General features: G+C 38.2%; 1 protein-coding gene across 3 annotated transcripts in view; it reads left to right on the forward strand.

Moving 5' to 3' along the window:
• LOC113494007 (dendritic arbor reduction protein 1-like) overlaps positions 1–15,406 on the forward strand; it is a 62,636-nt gene extending 47,230 nt beyond the window's left edge. Inside the window, exons 3-8 of one of the 3 annotated variants that reach the window (XM_026872105.1) lie at positions 8,759–9,199; positions 9,450–9,554; positions 9,811–9,994; positions 11,180–11,239; positions 11,937–12,175; positions 12,342–15,406. In XM_026872105.1, the coding sequence (XP_026727906.1) occupies positions 8,759–9,199; positions 9,450–9,554; positions 9,811–9,994; positions 11,180–11,239; positions 11,937–12,127 (981 nt within the window). In that variant the 3' untranslated portion in view covers positions 12,128–12,175; positions 12,342–15,406. The remainder of the gene's footprint in view (positions 1–8,758; positions 9,200–9,449; positions 9,555–9,810; positions 9,995–11,179; positions 11,240–11,936; positions 12,176–12,341) is intronic. The other 2 variants (XM_026872107.1, XM_026872106.1) reach the window with 2 other exon arrangements.
• The last annotated feature ends 882 nt before the right edge of the window (positions 15,407–16,288 follow it).

Here is a 16,288-nt window from a genome sequence, read left to right on the forward strand (position 1 = left end):
CGATACGGTAACCAATAAAACCCAATTTTAGGAAGAGTGCAACTGAACTGTAGTAGATATGAAAGTACGAAGAAAGCCGTGTACGTGCGGAAATTAACAAATCGATAACCGGGAACCCCTTAAAATCACACCTTTTCAGAATACGAAAGTATTTAACCGCAAGTACAATACATTAAATTAAAAAGTTAAACTACCCCTGCAGTCGTAGCATCACGACTATCTTTTAATGAGGTAATGGCGATCCGAGAGGGGGCGCGTGGCTCGCACGCGAACGACCCCCGCTCTCTAATAATTTCATTATTATAATAAAACGGAGTCAAACGTGTAAACGAGGGCACGTGATAATTGTGACCCTCTGACAACTGATTACTGACGGGCTGCCCTTTGTACTTTGGTTACGTTTGTCTAACTAATGTGGGAGTCCTAAAACAGGCAGCATGATCAGTGTTTCGGTACAAGATGAATTAGATGTAAAAGTGTTCAAAACGTTGAAGGTCTGAAGGCTATCAAAACCTTATCAAAAGCTGCTGACAAGTGTTGAACTTTGTTGCAATTTAGAAAGTTGGAAAATCTATAATCAGATTGAACATCTACATCTATAGGTACACTTATTTAACATCGCTCCAAGTTTTGTTCGGCCACAATACGGCCGATAGTCATGACAGTTAATTTATAAAACGATGAGTTACAAGCATTGCCCAAAACTGCTCAGCGGGCACAATAAACATTATGGGCACATTCATTAATAGCTGACCGCTGACAAACGGTGCCTCTGCCCCCCTCTCCTCTTACCCCATTATACCCATAAACCCCTGTCTACCCTCCCATAGTCCTCCTACCATCTCCCCGTCTCCCCATTCAGCCAGGTGTAAAACTGCCCGGTCACGGAAAGACAGACATGCGATGCGGCTAATATGTTTTTATTATTAAAGCTACGTATTGCTCATCCCTGCGGGCCGACGAGGGGATCACCCATGAATATTTATACGGTGATTTGTTAATAGCGGCGCTGCGGTACTTGCGGTGTGTGACTTACACTAAAATGTAGAGACATGCGCTGAGCACGCGAGCCTGCGCCGCGCCGGTCTGGTCGGAGTGCTGTCTGTACGAGGTGCCTAGAATACATACACAATCATATTTCAAACACAAATGAACAAAGCTTTTGCCAAGATTAAAGTTCGATTTTATTATCCTATAAAACAAATAACAACAGGATTGAGATTTCATGACATCTCAATTTTCATGGCTTCCGACTGTAAACAACAAATTGAATCGAGGGATATATAATTTTACATTAGTACATAACGATTCGAAGAGTTTTGACGGTCGTTCGTTCTGTATGTTTTTGCGGAAACTCCGTAGAGTATGTGCCCGGATGTCAAATAGGTGTTAACTGCCACAGAAAAAGCCGCTGACTTTCTCACTAAATACTTTGAATGCGACGATGAATTGAATAGCCATCGAGACACTGCTTTGTTTCTACTCTTCTCTTGTACATAGTTAATTTTTCGCCGCAACTTCCTTAAACATTCCAAGAAACCTTCTACAGAACATAAATCTTACACATGATTTCACAATGTATATACATATCGTCCAGTGTCTGATTCAAGCGCTTTCTCAACGAATTCGCTTAGTAATAACTTGAAAGCTAACTGGTGTGAGTAATGCAGGAAAACGTGTAGTAATGTCAACTTCAGTGGCGTCCTAATGTGTGGAACTATCTGCGTGTTATCTGGACAACCCCCGCTCGCTGCGTCGCTGCCAAGCCGCAGAATCTGATTTCTGATTGTATGAGAGATAGGACACACCGCGTCAGGTACGTACGACTTACTAACTTGTGCAATGGAGGTACTTAATTTTGTTCGGTGCCGCGCTGTCGTGGGAATCAAATTTTCATTAACTTTCCAGACAAATGTTATATGCCTACTGGTTAACTGCGATTGTTGCGCGATTCACTGCTTTCGTAACATTAAGAAGTGTGCGGAAGGAAATGAAAGTATGCAGGAAACACTTGGAGTCTAACGTTACTAAATGGTTGATATTTTTATGTATGGAACTGTGGAGTAGCGGGTTCGAGTACATAATGAATATCGGAGTTTATTCTAGTTTGTGATAGTAATGTTAGTAGTACATGAAATGTGTTTATGTGCTTGTCGGCACGCGTCTGTTGTTCGCGCGCACTCTGAACCTGCTGACTATTCAAAAGAGCGGTTGTTCGTACAATTCATTTGTTTTTACTTTACCTAAACATTCTTTATCAAAAATATAAGCTTTTTTTACATAGGAATTGTTTTATTTCTATAATCGTTCGATATAAATATCTACTGAAATATTTTCATATAAATTATTTATTCATACCCAATTATAAGTTTAAATGAAATTATGGTTATAATTCACCCCCTAGATGACAAGATAACATGTATTTATTTACTATTTACTGACAACTGCCTTATCGTAAAACCTTCCGAAATAGAAAGTCCTTCAAAAATAGTCCCGTTTCTGTTCATAGATACTGTGTTTATATTACAATCAACTTATATTATCCTCCTACGCAATACTTTTGCAGTAGAAATCTTATGAGCTACAAGTAACTGTTCGAAACACGTAATAAATTACTTCTGTCATAATTTTACGATGAGTTTTAAATGTAAATAATTTATTTTATAGTTTTATGTTATTTGGCGAACTGTTAGAATTAACTCGTTTGTTGTATGGTAGAGCGTTTGTTTCACACTAACTGTATTTATTAAATATGAATGTTTATGATCAATCCTTGTTCTTAAACTGAAAGCAGAGCGCGAGTACTGATAATATAGGCTTGACTTAACGAGTTTATATACCAAAAAGTATTTACTAAAAAACATTAACGAAGCGCACATAACTCGTAAATACCATTTTATTCGGGTATAAAAAGGTGTTCACCCCAGCCAGCCGACCCCCGGGCTAACATTTAGCTAAAATTATGGGAAGTGTAAACATTACTCAAATTACATTTTTTTATTCTTCTATTAAGCGCCACCGTGAGAGCCGGCGCGGTGTTTACTCAAACTATGCCAACATTTCCCCTTTACATAAACTGTTATATTTCTTCATATCATTACTTCAGTATATTTGTTACACTTTTACAAGATAATCATTGGAAAATAGTTAAGAAATCCTTTATGTATCCTTCGGTATCTAATTTAGTTATATACCAAAGTATTCGTTAATTATTTCCAAATAGAGATTAGTTATACCCAATGTGGTAAAAATTTAAATAAAAAAAGCTATTAAATGTCATGAAGCCAGCATAGGATGTAGAACAGTGCTTTGTATTAAAATGTATTCAGTAAGCAAGTGCGCCCCACTCCGGTGGGCGGTTCTTATCGATCCGCGGGCCGCCCGCCCTAGTCCGCCCAGCCGATAAATACGACTGCCGACTCCGTGCCAATGTGAACTCACTGTCTATAAAATGTTATTACTATTAGTTATTGTCGTCATAAGTTTTAGGGGTACACGACTACACACTCGACGGTAAAACATACAAAGTAGGATAGTTTGTAGGTAACTGAAAACCATATACTGTAGTCATTGTAACCTAGATCTGCTTTGACGGAAATCGATTCGAGAAACTTAGAAACAAATGCAACGCAACGTCAATGAGTTTCGAAAGTTTTCATTTTAAAAGACTCTACAATATTTCGTCACATCTTTGTATCATTGTGTGCTATATGCTGTTCATACGCACATTATTTCCGTAGGCCTGTCGCAGTACATAGGAGACCCACTTTGTGCACATTGTACCAAGGTATACAATAAGAATCGGAAGTACCGAGGCAAGCGCATTGTCCGATCGTCACCCATACCACGAGACAATAATGGTAATCGTCACTTTGTGAATTATGCCGATTACCTACATCAGAGCCGAGTTTACAGTTAGCCTTCCACTTTTGTTTGCAATATGAACTTTACGACTTTGCATTAAGACAGCGGCGTGTGTATTTTAATTGTTTTACATAGTGTTGTATGCGTATTGAAGAATGAACGGCGTGGGCGTAAGTTGAATTATGGAAATAGAGCGACGACAGTCGACGAGGCGCTGTTCAAACAATGCCATAACGGTATGAGACGGCAATTTTAATTCTTTTCATATGAGGATACATTATTGAAAAGGTCGCGTCTATCGGGGGGTAGTTAAGGCGACGCTTAGCTTTGGTAAAAACTTTCGAGCATATATTTCCTCATAAGCAATGCTTTTCACGTCGCCAACGTAGTTAGTACGCACGCGTTACACTCGCGACGTACTTTTTACTAGGTCTTTGTACTAAATTAGTTAATTGTGCAAACAAAGATATTTTGTGGTAGCTAATGTCCTTTATGTTTTAGTTTATACTGTTTGTGGCTAGAGTAGCCTACATAGCTTCGTACAAACGATTACAAGTTTGATCGACAGCCGGGCTAGTCGCTTGTCATACGCGTCCCCTTAAAGCTAATTAGCACACGGTCCCAGGGGCCGCGGCGGGAAGGTTTATGAGCGCTGCCTACGTACACACTCTGCCTGGCCTCCTTTAACCTTTCCTGTTATTGCCCTCAGACATTTTCATTCAAAATGAGTTAAAAGTTTTCATGACGCATGTTTATGTCTGAACTTTCATAATTAATTCTGCAAAACGTTTAATGTTCTTAAAGTCGGACGGAACGACGCATAAATGTAATGCGTGTAGTTATATTAATATTTACTGGTTGTTTCATAGAATCGTGTTATAAATATGAACAACACTAAAAAGCTTTCCAATTTCGCGAGGCGGTTTTTAATTTTAATTATTTTTAGTGTTTCGTAGTTCAATTTGTTCATAGAACTTGTTTTACTATCACTTTTATAGATATCAAGTTTGACTAACATAAGTAGGTATCCATTTAACATTTATCCTACTTTTCAATAATAGACATTTCGAAATAGAGTCAGCGTCCGATTTTATTGTTAAATAAATAGGTATTAAAAAGTTCCGTTATGATGTTAACACTTTATTTTACAATCTGTCTATAATTTAAGATGTTGATCACATTAAGATTATGTTTAAGAGTTCTGAGAGGAGAAAACAATCAGAGGCATTATGGACAATATTATGGCTTTGCTATTATTCATTGAATTTAAGTAGGTGTCTGTTTTATAGACTATTAAGTAATCTTTTGTGAAGTAGGTAGGCGTTCATGCAGAAAATAGAATTGCTTTCGCGAATAGCAGTTCAACACGCAGGGTGGACTACCAGCACAGGGAGGTAGGTAAGGTACATACCTTTAGGTATATCTACGTCATCAACTTCATTGTTGCCAAGCACTTTTACAAATCTTTATTAGTTCTGTAACAGGGCATAAAAGCTTCACTTCTTTTACCAACGCCATCATTAGGCAGCAGATTTAGAACTATTCTTGATTACGCCGATCGAAGGCATAAAGGTTTTACTAATGGAATTGCAGGCAGAATTTTGAAAAAATATTTGACTTATTTTATTTACGTAGCTACTTATTGGAATAGATATACAACCGTATAAGTAGCGCCAAAAGTTCTTGTATTGACGTTGCAATGGCATGACGTTTGGACAAAGCTACCGTATGAAACGTCTAACAGATATGAACAAATAATAATGGCAACCGATTTTCCGAGCGATGACAACGCGCGTCGTCATTGGTCGGCGGAATATCGCACGTGCTCGCCGTCGCGACGCCAAACCATTCTATTTATGAATGCGCTCACCAACAACGTCATTATCTCAGACCGACCAATCAGAAAACAAGATTTTTTGCAGTCCGATACCTACCACTTTGGCATTTCGTTATGCCTGATACAACAATACCTTTTAATGCACTTACGCACCATTCGTCAGAGATAAGTGATAATTGATTACGCTATTTATGTACAATTTTAATTGATATTAAATACGGACGTGCTTTATTGCACCACCTCCATATTTTCTTTGTTATCGCTACATTTTATATCAATTTTGTGTTGTAGATAATTTATTTTGGAGTGTGTTTGCTACGGATTTATGATACCTAATACCGGCCTACATTTTCAGCCATTCAAATATGTTATAGATAGTGTCGATACTACCGTCGATAATTCATTGAGTTTGATACAATCTAATATTGATAGGACAACTTACGTTGGTAACAGGTAACAATAGACGTATCATAGTGACGAGACATGACAATGTCAAAACATGAATGGTTCCAAAAGTCATCTTACTACGTAACTACCTAAGACTATCAAAACATTTAAAATTTCTGTTTAAAAGATCATTCAATGATCTGGATTCGTACTTTTTTAACGCAACAAACTTAATATTGACAAATTAAGTAAAAGTATCGCATGACGTCACTCCTGTCAACTCATGTCACACAGTTACGTCACCGTCCCCACTTCTGCACTTTAAAAAAATAATATCTTTATCAATTTTTATTGCTCCGATATAGGCAAAAGTACGTGTCTGATATTGTTTGACGCACGAAATAGATTTACCCTCTTTGCACGTCAACACCCCTTTTGTTACTGTAGAACAGGCAAACAGCTAAACACTTGCTTCATTCAGCTCTTGAAATATAACAACAACAATCTATTAGATTCGAGATACAATCTGGTGCAAGTGCGCGTTTCATCACTGACCGGTGCAAATCCGCGGGAGGTTCTTTCATTTCACAATAGCTGTCTGTTCGGTATAAGCCGACTGATTTAGCTGACTTCGTAAATGAGCTAAACCGAAGCGAATACGGTGCCTAGTGTACCGCCCAACGCATAGAATAAAATTATTTAATAGTCACAGACACGTCGAGGGGTAAATGAAAGAAAATTTTCGGGCTTGGAATAATTAACTGGTGTTCAAGATTATATAATTGTTTGTAAGTAATTTTAAACACGTAATATCACCTACAAAAAAGTGCTCTATTAAAATGCTATAGAGTTTGGTTATCTGAACTATTCCGTTACTAAGGATGATCTTACTTGCCATTGTGCTTTAAACATTCCTCAGGAAAACACGGACAAAAACTTATAGCCGAATAATACAGCCTTTTCAGACTTCTAGGGTCTGAAAAGTGATGTCATAAATGCTGTTGTGTATTAATTGGACTAGAGAATGTTAAGCACAGAAATAACGGTCTTTATTAACGCGTGACTTTGACTTTTTATCGCATTACATTTGAGTCTAAAAGCCCTGGATCGCCTTATGGCAGCTGATTGCATGTGTTGTTCTGTACCGGTATAGTCTATGTGGTTGTTGCTCAAGCTCGTCTAGCCGCGCTGGAGGAGCCACTGCGCAATCGTTCGATCCGCAAAGGTCATGGAAGGAATTCGCGCGGTCCGGCGCTCTTGCGACACCCCACGCTGTTCCAAAGAGGTTCCGATCGCTGCCGACCGGGCTAACCGATTACTTTAAACTGTATTTCACCTGTTCGCTAATAAAAAGCGGAATGGAACCTGCACGAACTACGTTCTATTTTCAATTAGAAAAACGTTTCTGTCGGTCGCTGGAACTAGTCACAGCGCAGTTAGGTATTAACTAGTCCATGCCGCCAACATTAAACAATAGAAAAGCAAACAGATAAAACGAACATAAAACTTATCGATATTTACATATTGTATCAAGGTAAGAGCTAATAGGAAATTACTTCATACCCCACTATAGATACCTGACGAGATAATTTAACTGAAACAACAATGAGATATCACTTTGTTGACACTGACGGGCAGAGGTTCTGCCTTTATGTATAATATCTGCATATTTTAATGATTAAATTATATATTACTGTTTTTTTATAAAATTAAAGCAATATTCAATAAATCAAATTAACAATTATCATTTAATTTCTTTATGTGTTATTCTCAATGCAAACTGTCGAGGTTTCACCCAACGCTTGAACAGTCGCAATTACAAATAGGTAACCTTAAACTACGAAAATAAATCTTCAAGTCTATGAAATAAAGGCGCTGTCAATGTCACATTGTTAGCACTGGTTTGTGGTCAACTGTACGAGTAGAAGACGGGCCAACAATAGCGCAGGTGCGCGCTTGCCGCTATGCACCTAGTTGTAACATTCACGTCGAACACAACACAATCACTATACAAGTTTTACTGCAACTACATTAATTTTATTGTCACTCGTAAACACCGTACAGTTCCCAACATATAGCTATAGCACAATGTTTAGAGATTAAACTCTCTCTAACTGTGGAGGTACAAAGTTTTATTATTTCAGGACATAAATTATCGTCGACGACGTTTCGCTTTCGTTGCCTGCGATAAGTCAGTTAGGAATTCACAATGTTAAGAATTTATTTCGACAGCATTTAAATTAAGTCTGATGCTAGCTAAATCTCATCCCAAATGAAATGTATGAAATGATCCGATATGAAAGCTCTTGCTCGTCACCTGCGCTGGGCGTGGGCACGCAGCCATTGTATGCTAATATCGTACGCCGCGCCGGCGCAACAACTCTTGCCCACCTAGCAAGGGAGAAATTGTTCAAAATTGTGTAAATTCTTAATGTTAATCGTAACTTTAATCCTCTTAAGTATGATTGATGACGCCAATCAGTCGAACCCGGTGCGCGTGTATCTGTACTACCAATGTAGTACAACTAGACATCGGAGCATGGTATTAAAGTAATTATTTAGGGAAACAAGCTTTTTGTTTGAAAACTTTCACTAGGAAAATATAAGAATAGTAATATTAAATTTGCGACAAGAGAAATGATAAAGTTTGTGTTATTTTCTTTGTTACAGACATCTGAGCTAGAGTCACTGCTTTGCAAGCAGGAGGGCGCCTCACTCGCGCCCGCCCACATGGACCTATTCGATAGCGGAACTTCTTCACGCGACGATGCATTCCTCCGGCCCGCACTATGGGAGGACATCGCTTCCTCCATCAGGAACATCGACCCCGAGAATGCCAACATGCTGGCGCCGCTGGGCTCCACGCACGTCAAGCTGGAAGCGGACGAGGCGCTGCTGGAGGAGTGCGCGACGCCGCTGCTCAGCCCCCTCGAGATCAAGACGGAGAGGCTGTGCGCGCCTCCGACGTACGCGCACCCGCAGCCGCCCCCGCACCAGCCGCCGCACCAGCCCAACACCTCGTTCGCCAAGTACCCCCCCTCGCGGCTCGTGTACATGTCCCCGCTGACGCCGCCCAGCTCCGAGCAGGGCAGCCCCGGGAACACCATGCAGGTAACGGTCCACTCGAATGCTCGCGCAGCTTGCGTAGCGATAGATGGTACCATCGAATTTCCTGCCCAGCGATATCATTTATTTTTATTTGTAAATGTGTATGTTACAGTTAAGGATTTAAGGTAAATTCGTTATTTTAATATGAGATAAGATTTGTTTGTGTCAGCGGGATGACGGTAAGGTCCTGCTTTCTGTCAGTAGTTACTGGGTTAGTTAGTTCGAGTGCAGCAATCGTGGTGTGTGCTTGCAGGGCGCGGGCCGGCGGACGCCGCCGCCGCCGTACCACCCTCCGCCGCTGCTGCGAGCGCCGCACCTGCCGCCGCATCCCGCGCCGCATCCACATCATCATCCACAGGTGACTAACATATTATATTGCTGCATTTACTTCGAGTGATAAGGGTATAAAACTAGTAGCTAAGTTTCTTGAAAATCTTGTAATGATAAAGCCGACACAAAGTAAAAACAACTTTTTAAACATTCGATTTAAAGTAGTTTCGCTAGTAAAACGCTTCTTAGTTTTGTCTATTACCACATTTAATTAGTACTAATGTGTATTTTAATCACCATCATACCAAGAAATGTTAATATAAGCTTTCCATTACTAAATGCAGCAGTACACCTCCCTGCAGGCGATGTCGCAGCCGATGCCGGTGCCGGCCGCGCCGCAGCCGCCGCCGCAGGTGCACCACGCCCCGCTGCCGCACTCGCGGCTTGCACCCCCGCCCCAAGTCAAGTACAACAGGCGGAACAACCCCGAACTGGAGAAACGGAGAGTGCATCACTGTGACTTCATAGGTAATATAGGCAGTTTACTCCTTTATCTATTTTAATTCACTAGACAACATCAAGGAAAAATATCATACTCCCTCTTTAAGCACGCTGCGCCCCCGAATAAGAAACTCGAGGACACAGCTTGTATGCGTAAAAGTTATGTCCACATTTTTATCGTTAAGAACCTCTACTATTCTATTAGAATCGATCCACCCCAGTGTCAACATTCCAAGGCAGATGGAGAATACATTTTTAACATTAGATATTAAGAGTCTTTCATATCCTCCCGCACAGCAAGAACCCCTCATCCCTCCTTCCACCTGTCTCTGCTTAAGTTTATTTAGGACCAAGAACTGCGCAAAAGAACTGAATATGAAGCCCCTTTATCTTTTCAACTGCTCTTCAGCGAGGTTTCTTTATATGTATATGATACTCAAGGCTTTAATTAATTCTCCTAGATAGATAAATCCTAATTATTATTTTATAATCATCTCTTTTAAAAAAAAAATCAATTTAATGTATAATTAAGATACCTCAGTGATTTAAAGACCGGCTAATCCACTGGATTAAGTACTAAGTACTGAACTTAAAAGTACATGCAAGAAATATATAATTACCTAGTGAAATTAGAATGAGAATACACGATATTTCCAGGCGGAATGTAATGATAAAATCATAGAATTAATACAAGTAGACAAATTAATAAAGATAAGCTCGGGATTGTTAACAAACGAGGAGATTACCCTCAAACCCAAAATAGCCTGAATATAGAGTTTACGACCAAAGAGGCCAAATGTGTGTCACTGACCTCGGCTGAGGTTAAAGAATTTATAAAATACATTGTCACATATTACTGGCCCACTCTACCGATTGCTTCCACATTGGTCAGAACTAGAAGACCGATTAACTGGTAATCGCTAGGATAGACTTGAAACTTTGTAACTTTATTGAATGCATACCGCGAAAGCTGATTTGCGGGGATAGAGAAATATGGAAAGATGACAACCATAATCTATTCAAAGTAATTATGAAGGAACTTGGCAGAGTATTTCGCACAATCCTCGTTTTTATTACTTCATTCGAGTTTTTCTTGGACAAATTTCAGGGTTATCTTTGTGGATCTGAATTTACAGTGAAAGCACCCTAGCTTTAGACTTTAAGGTACGTGTAACACCACTAACATTATTAAGTCCCACAATCTTGTTGCAGGCTGTACCAAGGTCTACACGAAGAGTTCGCATCTAAAAGCTCATCAGCGAATACACACAGGTACTAAATACAACTTTCTCCCATACATTGTTCAAGATAATGCGAATTAATTATCTTCTATAAGTGGCACTTGCGAAAATCAATGTTTTATTTTACTTACAAAAAGTTTTCTCTAATAATAGAATTTATCATTTTAATTAAACAAGAGGATCTCTAGAATAATAACTTTAACTGCCTATCCAATAGCCTGGCGAAAGTAACAGATGTATCTAATGGCAACAATGTACCTCAGTACTGTCTTATAAGTATCGTTTGAATTTCACCACAGTATATTGTCACTTGTCCAATTTATTTACGCGGCATTTATACTTAGTATCCAACCAACTTTCTAAATACTTAATTTTACCTAGATTTGTAAAACGTTAAAGAATGGAATTGAAACACGTCATTACACAACAAGTTCATTGACGTCGAAATGAAATTATGAAAGTCAACAAAGCTTACCTTTTAAGTAAATTGCCCTCATCAATTCAGTGATGATAGGTCGAGATCTAGTTGGCATGGTTTTATAACAGCATTACATTAATGGTAGTGCATCTGTGACACGATTCTGTCAGTTTGCGTTCTGGTATTGTGCATGACACGTAGGTAATTTGCATTCCGGTGACTCAGAGAGAACTGAGAGTAACGGTACTTGGAAGTGACGTTTTCGTTTAGGTTTTGTTTAGAGCTGGTGTTTAAGCTTCTGGTTTTGCAGGAGAAAAGCCGTACACATGTCAGTGGCCGGAGTGTGAGTGGCGGTTCGCGCGCTCGGACGAGCTTACGCGCCATTACCGCAAGCACACCGGCGCCAAGCCGTTCAAGTGCGCGGTGTGCGAGCGGTCGTTCGCGCGCTCCGACCACCTCGCCCTGCACATGAAGAGGCACCTGCCGAAGACGTCTAAATGACACGCGAGGAGGGGCGGTGACCAACCGCCCGCTTGTCAGAACACTCAGGTAACTATATATTTACTTTACCAGACATTTTTATACATCTTTTCAAGATCAGACAACCATAGGAATTGTTGTTGCATGTTTTACTTGTAATATAATCTTGTTTCTTGCTGACTTTATTTTTTGAGAGGTTTTGTAGTAAATGGAGTTATTTCTTGGACATTTCCAGGAGGAATGCAGTGAGAGCATCTTCCTGGAGTGCGACCTGGACACGACCCTGATGGACACGTTCTACGGCGTACTGTGACCGAGCACAAGGACAGCGAGCCTCCCAGTGCTGACAAGGATGCTTATTGTATATTTTGTAAAAGCGAAGCTGAAGACACACCACAAAACAAACAGTTTCTCGCCCTTCGAGTGTTTCCAACGACAAAGGGCAAGCAAGTTTCTAGTGAACTTCATACTATACAAAAATCTCAAAATATTACAGATATTTATCAAGATATGTATCTACCAGGTACATAACGTGAGCAAGTATTCGTGTACACACCTTAGTAAACCATCAGTTAACCATGAACTATATGATTCTCACTAATAAAGTCATAATATGTACAACACAACAGCATTACCAAGGAAATCGCTTTACATAATATATACCTTTAAATTGTATATGACTCGATTAGTCATTTATACAGATCCCAAAACACCCGTATTTTATTTATAGATAACTATATGATGTAAATTAAAAATGACAAATATTTTAATGGAACGGGTTTTGCGGCACTGTTGCTCATTGCTCTAAGTTACATAAGTTAGGTTTTTAACGAATCGTACTTTGAAAGGGAAATGCATGGCAATGTGTTTGTTTGGACAATTGACGCTGCATAAACTGACCTCACCGGATATCATCTCGAACTGATAAATTTGAATTGGCTCCGAGCCCGAGTTTTTCATCGTCGACTTTATTAACATTCATCAAACTTTCAGCGCTGCCATGACCAGTGATTAACTTACATACCTGCTCTATATAGTTACCTGGTAGCCTTTCTGTGCACCTGTGGAGATCCTCATGGTCTTTATGAACTTGGTGTGTCTTACCAGCTCTTACCACCGGGATGCTTCTCCGTTCCCTGTAGTCAGGGATCCAACGGGAACGCTTTCACAGACTACCGCGAAAGTTGACTAGTGGCCTACGATAACCGCTCAAGGAAAGACAGATGTAGTTGTGGAAGCGGGACACCGCTCTACCTTTAAGTGCGCTATCTCTTTCACACAACTCCACCCGTCTTACTTTGACGGTAGACCTCTTAGTCTGACTACAACTGATGAATGATGATGAAGTACGTAAATGATTCCTAAAAAATTGCTCACTACAACAGCAATGGTGTCGCTTAAAAACCTCGTGAATTAAAAGCTCTAAGTATTCATTAGATATGATTAGTTAATTTATCGTAAGTTAATTAATAAGAGAGCAAGGAATATCCAAGATATTATCTTTTAATATTATTTTTGCCTAAATATCAGTAAGTAGATATATGTTAGTCTTATAGTACGGACGCTGTTTCAATAGTACGACCTAAACTTTTGAATTTGACACTTGTCAAGTTAACTTTCTGTTAAATGATCCAAAATTTTCTAGACAGGCTTACCTACATCGACAGAAAATAATAGACTATTATTTGTCTTTATTACGAAAACGAAATTAATATCGACATTTTTGAAATTCATTTCACAAATATTTAGTGCAGGTTTAACAAAAGCTCCAAGAGGAAGTGCCTTTTTTTAAATATGCATTACGTAAGACTTTAGGATCGTACTGTTGAAACGTTCAAATTTTACACTTTCTAGTCTCGATTTATTAAAGGTTTTTCCACATTGTCTTATCACTAACAGATTACCTTCGTAACAATTGTTCAGTAACATGTTTTATCGTGCATATTTTATATTTGATAATATATATTTATTGTACTTAAAGGTTATAATATTATAGTGAATTAATAACGTAGGGCCTAATGTATAACTTAAATCTTACGAAGTGCTTTAGGCGACTTAGTGGGGAGTGTGTCATCAGCCTTATTGCCTCCGTCCAGTACATCCTAATAGACTGCAAACACCGACGGTTTATACATTTTACCTTTTATAACTAAATCTTCTAATATTTGCTACAATGCAATTGCCATCTTGAATAGTCATTAGAGTTTTGTGCTACTGTAAGTTATGCTTACTTTGTCGTACTTAAATTTTCAAAATGTAGAACGTAATTAATATTAGCGCCTTACTTTTGCAGTAATAAAGTTTCGTTTAATATGCTTCTTGCCGCTGTTGTATTTCTATTTACTGTAACCAAGCTTGTAAATAGAGATTTTACCTTGGAAGAATTAAGTCACACACGACAGGGGTTGAAATTAACTTATAATACATTATATTATCAGCACCACTAGCTGAATGACATTCCACCATCGTTAACGTCAAAAAGTAACTCCCAAATGTATGGAAATGACATTTCGTTTTACAGGTCACGTGACTTGTCTGTCAACTCCATACATTTGAGTGTTTGTTATTGACATTAAGGTTGTATCAAACATGAATGTTGATCGACTATCCTGCGTTTTAAAACAGACTCAAGACAAATTTAAAATTAGTTGTGTGCTTGGATAACAATAAACATAAAGAATGTACTTACAGATTTCATAAACAAAAACAGAATTATGGTGGTACCTAAATACGTTTGACAAAATAACTATTGCTACAAGTACTCTCTATAGAACTATAGAAATAAAAATATAAAACCCTAATCCAATAATATTGGATAATGTACCATATGTAGTAGAGTAACTTTCGATGCTATTAAAACAGGACACCGACAACTCTGACCATATTCATGAACCCATAAACATTAAAGTGTAATATTCACACATATTTTAATGCACTGTAATCTTGCCACTATTTCTTGCATTTAATTTTATGTACCTACTATAAAACTAAGCTCTATAAAAGATAACGGAACCAAAAGGTATATTTTGTGCTATATTATAACTCTACATTATTCTTGTAAACGCAATTGTGTTTAGGGTAGAGGCAAACTGATTTACCGTATGAAATGTATTGGGTCGTCTTGGGGCCTAAAAACGCCTTCGAAATTAATACTGCTTCATTTGTAGAAAAGAGATGGCACTCTACATCGCGTTATGCCCTATCTTGCTTTCACTTCAAGAAATGGCGATTAAGATACTGTGCTCTTGATGTTATATGATTTATCTTCAATAGAAACACTAATTAAACGTGATTACGAGATTTCAGTTTATCTCTAACCTAATGAAACAGGCTGAGCTTCGTGTAAGGATATCCTCTAGTCTGATGTGTAGTTCACAAGAATAAAATCTATTTACTAGACTAGAAGAAGACTAAAGCAGTCTTATTGCCTTACGATACGTATCAAAATCAAATGAGGCCTTAAATTTAATACGGAACTAGGTGGTAATTTATAATATTAAAAAAAGTTTCATGAGAATGCAGTTCCCATGAGTCTTGGAATCAAGTGTTGTAGTAACTAAGTTTATCTAATGTGCTGAGTTTCTTGAACCGAATCATTGCCATAAACATGTCGGTAGATGCCATATTTTAAATTAAAACTTAGTTTAGTTTTTACGAAACAATATGTAGACGTAAGCTCGTTTTTTCTGTATAAAAATTGTACCTCACTTCCTGTTCATGCTTTTTCTTTGTAGGTATGTAGCTATATACACTATGTTCTATTGTTTCCGTAGCTTTTATATTTATATTACGTTTGTATCTTTTTCACGTGTATTTTTTATTTTTAAGAGCATAGTTAGTATGTTGACTAAGTCACAAGATAATTTATTACCAATGACGTGTTTTTAAATTCTTTTTTTTATATAGGTACCTATTTTTTTATAGTTGAGTGTAAAAAGTTGAGATATATTATATTGAGAAAATAGATATGGATTTAATGTGTTTAAATATTATAGTTTTTAGATTTTGCCAGAAGTGTGATTTACTAACATTTTGTTATTTGCCACTTTTATTGTCGTAATTAATTTGTTCACGATTGTATTGGCATTTGCAGTATTTATTACCATGTCGACAATTAATAAATGAAGAAACCAAATTCCAACACCCCTAGTTTGAAGAGTGCCTTATTCTTTAGACCTTTAA

This window comes from Trichoplusia ni, chromosome 5 (assembly GCF_003590095.1).
Source record: "Trichoplusia ni isolate ovarian cell line Hi5 chromosome 5, tn1, whole genome shotgun sequence".
Classification (NCBI taxonomy): Eukaryota; Metazoa; Arthropoda; class Insecta; order Lepidoptera; family Noctuidae; genus Trichoplusia; species Trichoplusia ni.